Source organism: Globicephala melas, chromosome 3 (genome assembly GCF_963455315.2).
Source record: "Globicephala melas chromosome 3, mGloMel1.2, whole genome shotgun sequence".
NCBI classification, from domain to species: domain Eukaryota; kingdom Metazoa; phylum Chordata; class Mammalia; order Artiodactyla; family Delphinidae; genus Globicephala; species Globicephala melas.
Genome location: NC_083316.1, coordinates 40,838,399 through 40,855,010, shown reverse-complemented (window position 1 = coordinate 40,855,010; position 16,612 = coordinate 40,838,399). Strand labels below are relative to the sequence as shown.

The window sequence follows — 16,612 nt, the reverse complement described above, 5'->3', positions numbered from 1 at the left end:
AGAAATCTGTTGCATTTCTATACACTAATTATCAGAAAGGGAAATTAAGAAAAAAACCCATTTACCATTGCATCAAAAAGAATAAAATACCTAGGTATAAATCTAACAAAAGAGGTTAAAAAACCTGGACTTGAAAAACTGTAAGACTCTGATGAAAGAAACTGAAGACAACACAAACAGATGGAAAGATATACCATGTTTATGGACTGGAAGAATTAATATTGTTAAAATGATCATACTACTCAAGGCAATGTACAGACTCAATGTAATCACTATTAAAATACCAATGGCATTTTCACAAAACTAGAACAGATAATTCTAAAATCTGTATGGAAACACAAAAGATCCTAAATAGCCAAAGCAATCTTGAGAAAGAACAGAGCTGGAGGTATCATGCTCTCTGACTTCAGATTTTTCTACAAAGCTACAGTAATCAAAACAGTATGGTACTGACATAAAAACAGACACATAGATCAATGGAACAGACTACAGAACCCTGAAATAAACCCCATGCACTAATGGCCAATCAATCTATGACAAATGAGGTAAGAGTATACAATGGAGAAAAAACAGTCTTTTCAACAAATGGTGCCAGGAAAACTGGACAGCTACATGTAAAAGAATGGGATTAGAACATTTCCTCACACCATATATAAAAATAAACTCAAAATAGATTAAAGACCTGAATGTAAGACGAGGAGCCATAAAACTAGCAGAAAACATAGGCAGAACACTCTTTGACATAATTCATAGCAATACTCTTTTAGATCTGTCTCCTAGGGCAAAGGAAACAAAAGCAAAAGTAAACCAATGGTACCTAATCAGATTAAAAGCTTTTGCACAGGGCTTCCCTGGTGGCGCAGTGGTTGAGAGTCCGCCTGCCGATGCAGGGGACACGGGTTCGTGCTCCGGTCCGGGAGGATCCCACATGCCGCGGAGCGGCTGGGCCCGTGAGCCACGGCTGCTGAGTCTGCGCGTCCAGAGCCTGTGCTCTGCAACGGGAGAGGCCATGACAGTGAGAGGCCCGCATACCACACACACAAAAAAAAACCTTTTGCACAGCAAAGAAGTAAAAAAAAAACACTGACAAAATGAAAAGATAACCTACTGAATAGAAGAAAATATTTGCAAATGATATGCCTGATATATCTAAAATAAACAGCTCATACAACTCAATATCAAAAAAACAAACAACCTATCAAAAATATACAGAAGACCTGAATAGATATTTTTCCAAAGACATACATATAGATGGCCAATAGCCACATGAAAAGATGTTAAATATTCCTAATTATTACAGAAATGTAAATCAACACCACAGTGTGATATCACCTCATACCTGTCAGAATGGCTGTCATCAAAAGGCCACAATAACAAACATTAGCAGGGATGTGGAGAAAAGGGAACCCTTGTGCACTGATGGTGGGATTGTAAATTGGTGCAGTCACTATTGAAAACAGTATGGAGGTTCTTCAAAAAAACTAAAAACACAACTACCATATGACCCAGCAATTCCACTTCTGGGAATATATCCAGAAAAAAACAAAAACACTAATATGAAAAGATACATGCACCCCAAAGTCCACAGCAGCATTATTTACAGTTGCCAAGATATGGAAGCAACCTAAATGTCCATCAACAGACGAATGGATAAAGATGATGTGGTATTCATATGCAATGGAATACTACTCAGCCACAAAAAAAGAATGAAATTTTGCCGTTTACAACAACATGGATAGACCCAGAGGGTATTATGCTTAGTGAAATAAATCAGACAGAGAAAGACAAATACATATTTATGTTATCCCTTATATGTGGAATCTAAAAAAATAAAACAAATGAATAAATATAACAAAACAGAAACAGACTCATAGACAACAAACTAGTGGTTCCCAGTGCGGAGAGGGAAGAGGGAGTAAGATAGAGGTAGAGGAGTAAGAGGTACAAGCTACTATGTACTAAATATATAAGCTGCAAGGATATATTGTAGGGACTTCCCTGGTGGTCCAGTGGTTAAGAATCCACCTGCCAATACAGGGGACATGGGTTGGATCCCTGGTCCAGGAAGATCCCACAGGCCGCAGAGCAACTAAGCCTGTGCACCACAACTACTGAGCCTGTGCTCTAGAGCCCACGAGCTGCAACTACTGAGCCCATGCACCACAACTACTGAAGCCCACAAGCTCTAGAGCCCACATGCTGCAACTGCTGAGCCTGCATGCTGCAACTACTGAAACCCACGTGCCTAGAGTCTGTGCTCTGCAGCAAGAGAAGCCACAGCAATGAGAAGCCTGCACACTGCAAGGAAGAATAGCCCCCACTCACCACAACTAGAGAAAGCACCCTCACAGGTACAAAGACCTAGCACCACCATAAATAAATAAATACATACCTACATACACACATACATAATTTTAAAAAAGGATATATTGTAGAGCACTGGAATAGCCAATATTTTATAATAACTTTAAATGGAGTATAAGCTGTAAAATTTTGAATCACTATGCTGTACACCTGAAACTAACAGAATATTGTACATCAACTATACCTCAATTTAAAAAATTTAGTATCAAGAAAATTGCTGAGTACAACAGTTACTACTAATATCATTACTGCCTCCCTGCCCCAAATAGATGGCAACAACACCTACTCTTCTTGATGAACCTTCATCATTATGGAGAATACTCTTTAGAATACATCATACTGACAATACTGTTTTCAGCTTTCGGCCACTTTAAAAAAATAATGCTCTAAGATCTGACATCTAATTGAGTTCTTCAAACTAGGATAGTGGTAATGTTTACAAATCTACATAGACTCTTTACAAAATAACCATATAATTTCAGAAATGTCACTTCTATTAGCATGTTTATTAAAAGACTGTTTTGCTACAAATATTTATTTTGAATCTCTAAGCCAAGTATAGCATTCATTCTGTGAAACATCGTTTAGATACATGGAATAAAAACTATAGAAAAGAAGGTTCAGGAAGTAATTTGGAGAGTGTAAAGATATGAGATATACACAGAAGAGAATACATGGGAAATAGCACTCACTGAAGTGAAGATTCACAACTTGTACAAAATGGTTACTATTCTGGGACTCCCGTAAGATCCCTATATGCCAGATCAATCTTCCTAAGTTCAATTCCCAAATTCACTGTCCAACTCAAAAACTTTGAAAAACTGGAACCACAGTGGACTTGATCCAAGTTTATACAATTTTTCCCCTAAAGGTGCTCTCTAGTTCAGACAGCTAGGAGCATCAAGCACTCAAGCAGAAAGCCAGTCTTGTAAGCACAAGAAGTCTGGAGATGGAATTTAGTATATTCCCAGAGAAGCTGGAAATTTAGGAGCAAAAACAGTGAAAAGGAGGAATCTCCAGAACAGAGAACTTTTGAATTGCACATGAATGGACAAGGCTTTAAAACAATAGCTGAGAAGGCTGAGAGAACCCAACAGAGATTTCAGCAGCTGTCCACTTGCTACAGTGGAGACTGAGTTTGGAGTTCCACAGAGTTAGAAGGAGTTAGTAAACACCTTGTGCTTTCCATCAAAACCTCAGAAAGGCCATGCCTTTTTATTTTTCCAGATTATGTTCCAGGATTAAGAAGAGGGGTAAAACTGCAACAGACCTACCCTAATAAAGCATAAAATATATCTTCCACAAGTTCAAGGTTTTCTATCAGTAATTTAACTGTCTGTCATTAACTATATAAGCATAAGGGATGGAGAATTAATAGATTGTTGATATTTCTTAATATAAATTGGTTTATTAACTGAGAATTAATGTTTCAGGGATTAATTAGCATATTATTAGTATGAAGTCATACATTCACCAAAAGATATGTACAATAATTTTCATTTTAGTATTATGTATAATAACCCCAAATGAAAACTACCCGATGCCATCAATAGACAGTGCAATGGATGAACCTTGTGTATAGATGAACACATTAAAAGATCATGTGACTTATTTAAAAATGAGTAATCTTAACATTTCAACCATTGGGCATAGACGAAGTTATTCCTTATAAATTTCTTTAGTCTCTATGAGTGTGTGATTTACAACAACACTCCATATATTACATGAAACATAAAATCTAAAGATACCAAAACACCTGAAAAACCGTGCCTATGTATCATTCTGCCAAATAAAATATAATTCTATTTAAACTGCAACATGGCAGATATTTTAAACAAAAATTCTCCCAGGTACATCATCAGGAAAAGATGTTAAGTGTCATACTTTTCTAAAATGAGACATAATTTAAACTGATAACTACCTTCAACTGGAGACTGAACAAATATAATGTTCCAGTAGTCTCAGTAAGAAAGATAATATTCTTGAATATCTAGCTATTTTCTCTAGTAGCAGCTTCTTTCTTTCAACTAGAGGCAGTCCTGCTCTTTAACATTTGGGCCTTATCCACCATAGAGATTCAGGTCACTGATTTCATTAGTGCCACAGAATTTATGACTACTTTATTCCAATGCCTGTAAACTTATTAATCACAAGTTCTCACTCAGGAACTTACAAGTTTCCCTCAAAATAGCCAATTTCTAAACTTATCTAATCTCTTCTTATAAATAACAAAAAAATACTTTATAAGTTTTATTTTATAAACAAGTAAAAGTGTCACTAAATTATTAACACTATTCATACAGTGTATCTTAAACTAATATATATAGCTTGGGGACCATGCTAAGAGTGCTCACAATGTCAGCCATTTTTATCCAATAAATAGTACTCTGAAAAAGACTGTTTTTATGGTTTATTTTGCTGGGCCACACTTATATGAACATTATATATATGTAATATATACATCTATATCATTGACCATAGTGATATCTACACAAATTATCTCAAAAAGTATTGTCATAAAGCATCCTGGGGACTTTCCTGGTGGCACAGTGGTTAAGAATCTGCCTGCCAATGAAGCGGACACGGGTTCAAGCCCTAGTCCGGGAAGATCCCACATGCCACGGAGCAACTAAGCCCATGCGCCACAACTACTGAGCCTGTGCTCTAGAGCCCATGAGCCACAACTACTGAGCCCACGTGCTGCAACTACTGAAGCCCATGCACCTAGAGCCCGTGCTCCACAGCAAGAGAAGCCACCCCAATAAGCAGCATGTGCACCACAATGAAGAGTAGACCCCGCTCGCCGCAACTAGAGAAAACCTGCGTGCAGCAACAAGGACCCAACACAGCCAAAAATAATTAAAAAAAAAAAAAGCATTCTGTACACAGAAGAGTCTGAAAATCAGTGTATTTAAAAGGAAAATCTACACAGAAAAACAGAGCTGAGAATATTCAAATAAACCAAAGTACTCACGTTGATGCCCAACCCATCAAAGGATTTTCCCATCTCTCTCTGGTATCAAACTCCATCTTCCATTTCTTCGTATTGTTTACTCCAGACTGCATGTTATTGCGAGCAGGAACAAAGATCCTGACTTTTCTAGTTTTGATATGCTCTTCTGGAATACCAGTTAAAGCAGTAATATCCTACAGAAAAACAAGCAAACGTGTTTCTAACAGCCCACATACACTCTAATGTGTTTTTGTTGCTTTTTGTATCTTGCAATTCTATTCGTACTTATTTATAAATTTTTTTAAGCTTTCTGACTTAATTCACTACTTTGTTATTTTACCATGTAAACTGCTATTTTGATATTTGGAAAAGATATACTGGGGGAGTGTTAGGGTACAGTGGGGAAGGGTTCATAAAAAAAAATTAGGTCCCTTCTGTACAACAAAGCACTGGTAATTTCTGAAGATTTTGCTGGTAGAAAAGCCTGTATACAATAGACTGTTACTTCATAAGCAAGTAATTACCTGCTAATTAGTTAGCAGAGAAAGAATGTAAAGGGATATTATAAATAATGAAATATAAAAAGTGACTAAATTTTAAATAGAAAAATCTATTACCAATGGTTTCTATGTCAAATTGCTTACAACAAGGCATTCCCTTCAGAGGAAGGCCTGACCCTGTTTGTAAACAATTAAAATCAATTAACAACTTTAACTAGCATTTTGATTTATCTCCCTTTGGTGAAACCTATTGAAGAGAAAATGATATCAGATAGATGTCAAATCTATTCTGCAAAGCAGAGCCAAAAAATTTGCACAATTTTTGCAGAAACATGAGATGAAAACAATGGTAACTTTCTTGACTCTTTTTCTTTATTTCTATCCAGTAACAAATGCTCAACTGATGAATGTATACAATTTTGATGCCCTAGATTAGATATATTTATCAATTTATAATAGCAATCAGGACGCAAAATAACAAAGTAATTCAGAATTTAAGTTTCCATTTAGTAATGGTAAAATACTTTATCAACATAAGAACATAGTAGGGTCAACTATATTATTCTTATAAATGAAGCATTTTAAAATCATGGTTCACTTACTAAGGTAAATTTTAACTGGTTAAAAACAACAGGTTTAACCTGGAAATGAGTATACCAAACTTGTGAAAACTAGAAAATATAGCCCATTTTGTCAATTTTAATTTCACTGTAATATGTCCTCTAATGAAGGCTAATGTTTATTTGTGGTTCCACTCTAATCAATGCTTTGGACCAAAGAATTAGTATAAGTAAGTACTTAGTTGCAATATGTACTGTGAAAAAACTAAATGTATTTCTGACTGGACTAGGCTTTCTACCCACAGATTAAAGAACAAATTCTTTAGTTATTTTAGCTGGCAACTATACCTTTCCACCTGTACCAATAATTAGGTGTGGTTACTTTGTCACAGCCTGTCTGTTTGGAGAAACTATTGAAATGATCCATACAAATATTTATACAAAAAAGTACATCTAGTATATGCCTACATTTTTTAAAAGTTTCTTTGCTTATAGGATAAAATAAAAACAAAACAAGTACAACTGGTACATAATTTTTAAAGACATGAATATAACTTTTAATTAGTAACTTCTAATTGTCAAGTTAAACCTCAAAGAAAAGTAATTTCAGGTATTATTATATTTAATGACTCTCTAAAGCATATTCTTCTACTCAAGAGCTTGAAAGAGACTCAGCTCCTGGGAAGTCCTTAATGTTTATTTCCCCCTTTGAATTCACTACAGTATTTGTAATCTTTCATATTAACTTATTATTTAATACTATATATCTTCATATTAATATGTCCTATTTCTTCAGTTATAGTCGAAGCAAAGTATAAACAAACAATATAAGTGTATTACAAAATTATGGGGTGAGGCATCCTTGTCAAACTCCATAGCAACCCCTCCATTCTGAGCTGAGATCATAAAAACTGGAGCTGTAAATTAGCTATTCTTTTAATTAAGACTTATAGAAAAGGAAATATATTAATCTCTTAATATCAGTTACCTCAGAAAGATAAGATCATGGGAAACAGACTTACTTTTTCTTAATAAATGTCTATATTATGTGCATATGCCAAAGTAATTTGAAAACCAATAAAGCTTTAATAAAATGGAAAGAGTATCTCTTGATTTGTACTATCAAAGCAGAAAGGGATAGAATGATTTTTTAACGATGGAAAACCTCTTTAAAATCAGTGGCTACAAAATATTGCTGAGCTCCTAGCTGCCAGTGCTTCCATGCCCCCTCAAATTACGGCAATTATTTACTGATATCTTCCCCCAATAAAGCTGGCATTTGAACAAATGAGTTTCCAAATTTTGAAGCCCAAGTTGTTCTGACATAGAATCCCTGTCTTTGCCTGCAGAAGACATGTAAGGTACTGCAGCCGAGTTGAACTGCTGCCAAAGACAGAATAAAAAGGCTTGGCATCTCTCACATACTTGACACCTAAAGGGCACAGAAGCTCTAAAATTCCTAGTCCCTCTAGGCACACTCTCAGTCTAGACAAACTGATTTCTCACACTTTTTAAATGCATCACAACACTCTATTGTTATCATTTCATCCACACAGCTTCAGCTAGTGACAGAAGAACATGTCCTTTAAGCGACATTTCAATGGGCTAAAGCTCCCATTCCAAGATTCCATTAAAACAATGTAATACTTGAAAAGAACTATGAGGCACTATGTTGAACTTTTTACTTGTGTCTTCAATGCTTTGCTTTCCTCAAAGTTGTCACTCACCTACCTGTGACTCAACTTTTCAAAATAAATAAATAAATAAATAATCTGCAAACTACTTAAACTATATTGAACTAATGATATTCTCTAGATTTCTACTTCTCTATTGCAATATGGATCATCTGTGATTATTTAAAAAACCCATTTACAAAAGATAGAAGTGCTCTGAAGATGCCCATGTTGCCTTTTACAGATTTCTCATTTAATTGGTAAAATAGGCAATTTATAAATAATAATTCATAAATTTTCTATAATTACAAAAAAGTTAAATCACATAAGATACAAGAAGCCTTCAAGTTGGCACCTGAAGAACCTCAAGACTCACCAGTTATTATCTATAAATTCTAAAAAAACAAGTAACCCTATAGATAATATATACAGACTTACTGAATTTTAAAACTTAATTTTAAACAGTTGGGTCAAGCCTGAAACCTATATTTATATTATTAAAGAATGTCACTATCTCAATCAAGTTTTGGAAACACAATCTTATGTACAATAAGTTATTTTAAGAAATAGTAACTAATTAGCTCATCATGATTCACAGATTAAAGGGCATTCAAATTAAAAAATTTGCCACTGAGAAGAAGCATATCATAAGTTCCAAAGTTCTACTCTTTCAGTACCATCTCTTCCACAATTTAAATTCTAGAAGAGCTGATAGCTGACCTTCCATTTCATAAGTCTAGTTTAGTTAAATGGAAGAGGAATTTAAAAAATCATTAAGAAAGTATATGCCAGTATATGTAAATGAACTTTATTTTTTCAAACACCAATTTCCATTATAAAATATTAGTTTTCCATACAAAAACTGTATGACTCGGTTATCAACTGTCCCCATTTATCTTGTGTGAATTCAACTTTTTTTTTTTTTTAAACAAAGGAAGCAGGGAACAAGCAATGGGAAGTTGGTGTCAAAATGCAGAAAAACCTCCCAGCAAGCTTCTTGCAACCACCCAGGATTTAGAGTCTTGCTGGCCGCTCTCTTTTCAATACCAGAATTTCACACATTTCAATGACTATTATGACTTCAAAGAATCAAATTTTCATCATTGTCCGTCATCTGCCAGTTGATTTGTATAAAGGAGTTCTTCTGCATGCATTCCAAACAAAAGCCTCCTTACTTTTGTGGCTATATATCAAGTTTAAAAGTTTTGTTTGTGACAGTTGTGTCTTTGGTAAATTAGGGTAACACTGAAGGAGTGCAGCTGCTCTGCAGGAACCTCCTTTTTGGCACCATTTCACTTAAATAAAAACTGAATAATTAGCTTCTGCCTTTATTAAACCACAAAAATGCCACTGGCCTTAGTAATTACTTCCGGTTGCCCCACCCACTTAACCTTAATACTTTACACTTGTCATAAAGAGAAATTAATGAAAAAGGTTTTCATCACTTTGGATGAATTTTTGATAGATCTCTCAGTACACCCAGAACAGCCAAAATTTTTACCAGGCTTTTTGGTAATAAGTTGACTAAATTGCATGTTATTATGGATCAATGTTGAAAAGTTTTAATAGAGTACATATTGGAACATTAAGTACAAATATTGCTCATAGAAACTTGTTCTATTGCAGGCTATTAGTTACCAATTATGTGTTTAAATTTATTTTAGGGCTAAAACTGATCTAAATTTGATGATTGTGTTTATATTCTACTTCAACCATGAAAGATGTTAAAAGGAAAACAATCCTGGATCTGTAATAAAAACTTCCTTTCAAGTGCCCTACAGAAACTTAACACAAGAAACTCATTAAGTGGTCTCATAAGTAATGAAGGACATTTTACAAAATAAATTTTACAGTTTGAAAATTAACAAAGAGTTGGCAGATAGCATAACCATATGTATTTACTTACCATGGAAGAACTTTAAACATTTCTAAAAAGTTAGTGGCCACATCGATTCAAGATACAATCAAAACTGTAAAAATACATTAGAAGTGTGCCAGCAGAACCAATTTTTGTTTGTTTGTTAAAGCAACATATTGATGTAGGAGTCTAACCAGGTAATGAAACAAGTGTTGAAATATGATATCCATTATATCTTGCATATCGGGCAAAGTTACCATGAAACCAAAAGTTCAGTTTTAAATGGAATGTTGTTAAGATATTAACAATGGATCAAGCAAATGATGCAGCTAATCATATAAAGAGCAAAAACCTAAGAATTAGAGACATGTGTCTCAATCTCAAACCATTTTCATTACTCCTAGATCCTTCTGAGCAGGATAGGGTAGAGCAACGGCTAAAAGCAAAGGGCTGAGTCAAAACTGGGTTAGAATCGCAACTTACGTTGGGTAAATTAATAGACTTCTCCTAAATCATCATCTATAAGGATCAATTAAACAAAGTAAAATGAGGACTAAATAATGTATGTAAAGTGCTTGGGCAATAAAGAGATGTCCCATGTATATTTAATGTCTACTATGTATTAGACAATGGACACAGTGCTCAATAGTATAGACATGATCTCCATTCTCATGAAAAGTACTATTTGACTTTTCAAAAAGGATAGAGTGAACAAGTAACAGGAGGCTGTTGTTAAGATGAAAAAAACTCCCATCTTCTTTGAAGAATATGAGTTAGTAAATAAAATACAACAAAAGGAACAAGGTATAATTTATCTTTGTTCATTTCATTTCAAATGGACAGATTGTACTATGCCAAGTTATCTATGTCAGGGACTGAAGAGAATATAAAAATAAGACTTTAGTCCTGAATTTTAAAAGTTTATAATCTGTGTACCCATAAGGAGGGGGGGATAACTAAGTAATCATTACTGTAAAATACAGTATTAGTTAAGATTCAGATAAATCTCGAAGAACCCAAGCTCCACCGTTTGCAACCTATGCGGTATTGATAAGTTGCTTAAACTCTGTCAGTTTCCTCCTTTAAAAAAATGCACTACAAGGAATTCCCTGGCAGTCCAGTGTTTAGGACTCCACGCTTTCACTGCTGAGGGTGCGGGTTCAATCCCTGGTGGAAAAACTAAGACCCGCAAGCCCTGCAGCTCGGCCAAAAAAAAAAAAAAAAGCATTACAAAACCTACCTCATAGCAATGTTTGGAAGGATTAAGTCAGGATATGAAGTAAAATGTGATAAATGCCATGGGGGTCAAATAAAAGAAAGACTGCATTTGGTTTTAAAGGTGCAAAAGTATCAGAAAATACTTTTTCTGACTAAAGAGGGAGACAAGATGATTCTTTCAGGATACTTATGATTTTAAGAAGATACAGTTAAAACATTATAAAAAAATTAAATAAAAATTTAAAAAATATGTCCCTATGTTTAAAACCTTAGCAACTGCTTTTCTTATGCATATTACCTACCAATAATTATCTATATACATATCCACTGTGTATAGTTATAATAATAAAATAATTTTGCATTATTGTTAAGTATCACATCACTTACTCTTTTCTCCATGTAGTTACCCAGTTTTCATATTTCTTGTTTTAATGGCCTCATTGACAATCTATGAAGTTGATATGCCACAATTTCTTAGTCAATTCATTATTAAAAAATCAAATTGTTTTGTTATTATTTCTTTTAAAGTACAGATTACTGCAATGAAAATCTCAGTAGCCTAATTCTTTAAGGTTAGTCACTGAGGGTAATACTAACTGGATCAAAGGTTATAATAATTTCCATGGTTCCTGATGTTATCAAATTGCTTTCCAAAGGGGTGGTAATTTTTATATTGCCAACCACATGTGGGCCAATTTCCATTTATGCTCTAAAGGCACAGAGAAACAGGTATATATTAATTGGATTGAATTTATTTATTGTGTATTCTTCCATACAAAACTATAAAGGAGATGAGTTTGATCTTTGACTTGTAAAAACATTATCCTCAAAATTGATCCTAATGATATTACTTTATAGGAGCTAATACCAGTAGAAACAGGTGGGAAAAGGTAACACCTAAAATCTAATTAACTGTTCAAAATATAACTCTGGAACATCAGAGAGATGTATATCTAATTAACTGTTCAAAATATAACTCTGGAACATCAGAGAGATGTATAATCTTTTTGTAATGGTGTAAGGATGGTGAATATTTTCATATTCTGAAATACTGTACATAGTTATAGTACATGATTTGACATATGGCATAGCCAAATCAAGTCTACTAAACAACTATTTTAAGACAGAATGCTATAATTTTTTTTTTTTTTTTTTTTGGCTGTGCCACGTGGCTTGCAGGATCTCAGTTCCCAACTAGGGATTGAACCCGGCCCACGGCAGTGAAAGCCTGGAATCCTAACCACTAAGCAACCAGGGAATGCCCCTGGAATTCTATAATTTAAAAAAGATTATACAGAAATAAACTTTTTCCCCCAAATCAGGAAAAGTCTTCCATTGGAAGCCTTCCTTCATTTTTATAAGGAAACACTTGAAAGAATCTTCATTTTCTACTAACTTTGAAACAATTGAAAGTTACTTAAAAAAAAAAAAGCTTAATAAATAAATGAACAGTCAATACTGCCTCATTGAAAACCAGTATGCTTCACTGAAGCATTCTGAAAGTTATTAAGTTAATAATTTTTTAAACTTAAGAGAAAGATATAACATTAATAATGATCAACTTTTTAATACATAAACCCCTCTCCCCTTTTGCTTTTTAATCCAATGTTCCAGAATTTTTTTGATTTTTAAATCACTAACTCATGTAGCTATATTAGGTCACATAATAGCTTTTTCAGAAGCTGAAATAAAGGAAAAAAAATTTTGGACACAAAACACTTGGAACTTATATAGCATATTATATTTTTAAAAGATCCAATCTGTTATTTCTTAATCAAATAGTCTTCCTCATACCATGGTAATAAATTAAAAAGTTGACCTACACACAACATAAATTAAGAATTATGAGAACAAAAGCCACAACAGCAGAGAACTAAATACGAAATAACTGTTGAATAAACATCAGGGCAAAGGAAAAGAAGGTAAATAAACATCTGGAAATCAAGTTATGGTTTAAGCAATAAATGAAATTAGTTAAATCTGGAAAGGAAGCTGAAAATAATGAATCTAAAGCTGAATGTTTCTAGCTTAATAAAGCAATACTCAAGAGGCAATGCTGTGAAAGTCAAACTAGATTTCAAGGAGACACAAAATGTATAAGACAATCCCTCATTAATTTAGCATAAGAAGAGAAGTTAAGCTATGCAATAGAAGTCTCCTTTCTGACTTAGGAACTGATAGTTGTTCAGTTAACTGAAAATATTAGTGAAAACAGAGGATCATTAAGTAAATACACACATGCACGCATACACAGCCACACTTTAAACACTGTATTATAACTTAAAAAGCATACATGTACATTCTTTCAATACTCTTCTGATATAGGGCCAGTACCTTTCCTTTGAGTGTAAGTCCAGTGGTAAGAATTCCAAGTGTTGTTTCTTCCATAGACTACCAAGAAACTGCATATCTACAATTTATAGTTTTGGTTTTTTAAATGCGAAGTGAGAATACAAAGACACTTGTGAAACATGAGTCCAAAATCTGTCTAGATTTGCTTTTACATCACAACCTTTAATATAATTGTTTCACCTCCACCTAATTTGACAAAGATCGTGTTAGAAATTCACCTTTATTGTCTTTTCAAAGTATTAAAAAGACTGTCATATAAAGAACTCTTTGTCCCCCATATAGCAACATTCAGACTGTACTATCCAATTAAATTATGTAATTACAATGGCAAGTAAAACTGGCATAGAAAGGTGTGGAAACAAGCACAGCTGAGTCTTGGTAAACATGACTCATTACTGAGAGCTGAAGTCTGGTAGTATACTAAAATGAAACCTAAATTAAGCCATAGTATGTAGTGTGTTAGTAAGGATGTTTTACAGAAAGAACTGAGAGCATCAATAACAGAGCAAATTGTTAAAGGCTGGTTTAAAAAATTAAAGATTCATTAAAGCCATTATTGTAAACGATTGTCACAATGTAGTATATGGATTTCCATTGGGATCCATGATGGAGCAACACATACCAGACTACCACTGTTGCCATGTAAAGCTATAAAACTGGGAGAGTTAAGCAACTTTTTTCAGATATTAGACAACTGGATAATAGGCAGCATCATACTGTCATCCCTGAAAGAAGGAAAATTCATGTTGTAGTCCTACAAATGACCCAGCTTTATGCCTGGAGGCACATTCTAGACCACGATGGAGCCCAAGCAGAACACCGGAGTCTCACTGATCAGAGAAGGTAGGGATTAGAGTTCAGGGCTACTAACATTTGTGAGGCAGAGTTCTGAAGAGGAACAATTAGGCAAGAAAAATAAATTTAAGGCATCCAAATTGGAAAGGAAGAAGGAAAATTATCTTTGTTCACAGATTTGTAGGATTATACACACAATCACAAAACCTGCTAGAGCTAATGAACAAGTCAGCAAAGTGGCAGATTAAAAAAAAAAATCAACACACAACAAATATCAGTTGTGTTTCTACACACTAACAATGAACAATATGAAAATGAAATAAAGAAAATAATTCCAATTTAAAAGATATATGCACCCCTATGTTCATTGCAGCGTTATTTACAATAGCCAAGATATAAAAACAACCTAAGCATCTACTGATAGATGAAAGGATAAAGAAGATGTATGTATAAATACAATGGGATATTACTCGGCCCTAAAAAAGAATGAAATCTTGCCATTTGCAACAACATGGATGGACCTAGAGGGTATTATGCTAAGTGAAATAAGACAGAGACAAATATTATATGATTTATGTGTAGAATCTAAAAAACAAAACAGAAACAGACTCATAGATACAGGAAATAAACTGGTGGTTACCAGAGGGAGCAGTGGTTGGAAGGTGGACAAAATAGGTGAAGGGGATTAAGAGTTACAAACTTCCAAATATAAAATAAATAAGTCAGGGGGATGTATTGTACACCATATAGTCAATAATACTACTATAACTGTATGGTAACAGATAGTAACTGGATTTATCGTAGTAAAAAAAAAAGGGTGGGATGGAATGTGCCAAGACCATTTCAATGGGGAAAGCGCCAACAAATGGTGCTGGAAAAACTGCATCCCCAAATGCCAAAGAATAAAATTGGATCCTTTACTTTATACCATATACAAAAGTTAGCTCAAAATGGACCAAAGACCTAATGTAAAAGCTTAAAACTATAAAACTCCTAAGTTTTGTTCACCAAAGGACATGTATCTGATAAAGGATTAATATCCAAACTATATAAAGAACTCCTACAACTCAACAAGAAAATGTGCAAAGTACTTGAATAGACATTTCTCCAAAGAAGATATGGAAATGGCCAATGAATGCATGAAAAAATGCTCAATATCACTAGTCATTAAGAAAATGCAAATCAAAACCACAATGAGATACCATTTCATACCCATTAGGATGGCTATTATCTAAAACATGGAAAGTAAGTGCCAGTGGGGATGTAGAGAAATTGGAACCCTTGTGTATTGCTGGTGGGAATGTGAAAATGGAACAGCCACTGTGGAAAACAGTATGGTAGTTCTTCAAAATGTTAAACATAGAATTACCATATAATCCAAACAACTCCACTTCCACGTATATACCCCAAAGAACTGAAAGCAGGGACTACAACAGATATTTGTACATCCAGGTATATAGCAGCATTATTCACAACACGCAAAGATGGAAACAACCCAAATGTCCATCAATGGACGAATGGATAAACAAAATATGGCACATATATACAACATAATCTTAATAAGGAATGAAATTCTGACACATGCTACAACATGGATGAAACTTGCAAACATTATGCTAAATAAGCCAGTCACAAAAGGACAAATATTGTACGATTCTGCTTATATCATACATTATTTGGCAAATTCATAGAGACAGAAGGTATAATAAAGGTTACCAGGGACTAGGAGGAGGAGGTAATGGGGAGTTATTATTTAATGGGTTCGGAGTTTCTGTTTGGGGTCATGAAAACGTTCTGGAAATGGATAATGGTGATGGTTGCACAATACTGTGAATGTGCTTAATGCCACTGAATTGTACACTTAAAAGTGGTTAAAATGGTGAATTTTGTGTTAGGTATATTCACTACAATTTTTTTTTTAAGAAAATGGAATGACATCTTTAAAGTGCTAAAATAAAAATCATCAATCTAGAATTCTATATCCAATGAAAAGGTTGTTATGGACTGTATGTCCATAACATTCAACGTCCCCCTACCCTTCAATTCATACACCGAACCCTTAACCACAAATATCATGGTATTTGGAGACAAGGCCTTCGGAAGGTAATTACAGTTAGATGGGTCATGATGTGGGGTCCTTATGATGGGATTAGTGCCTTTATAAGAAGAGACACCAGGGCTTCCCTGGTGGCGCAGTGGTGGAGAGTCCGCCTGCTGATGCAGGGGACACGGGTTCGTGCCCCGGTCTGGAAAGATCCCACATGCCGTGGAGCGGCTGGGCCTGTGAGCCATGGCCACTGAGCCTGCGTGTCCGGAGTCTGTGCTCTGCAACAGGAGAG

The 16,612-nt window shown here is 34.4% G+C and overlaps 1 protein-coding gene across 1 annotated transcript in view; it reads right to left on the bottom strand.

Moving 5' to 3' along the window:
- NDUFS4 (NADH:ubiquinone oxidoreductase subunit S4) overlaps positions 1-16,612 on the bottom strand; it is a 118,429-nt gene that overhangs the window by 33,377 nt on the left and 68,440 nt on the right. Inside the window, exon 3 of the mRNA XM_030881956.2 lies at positions 5,339-5,511. Within this exon, the coding sequence (XP_030737816.1) occupies positions 5,339-5,511 (173 nt within the window). The remainder of the gene's footprint in view (positions 1-5,338; positions 5,512-16,612) is intronic.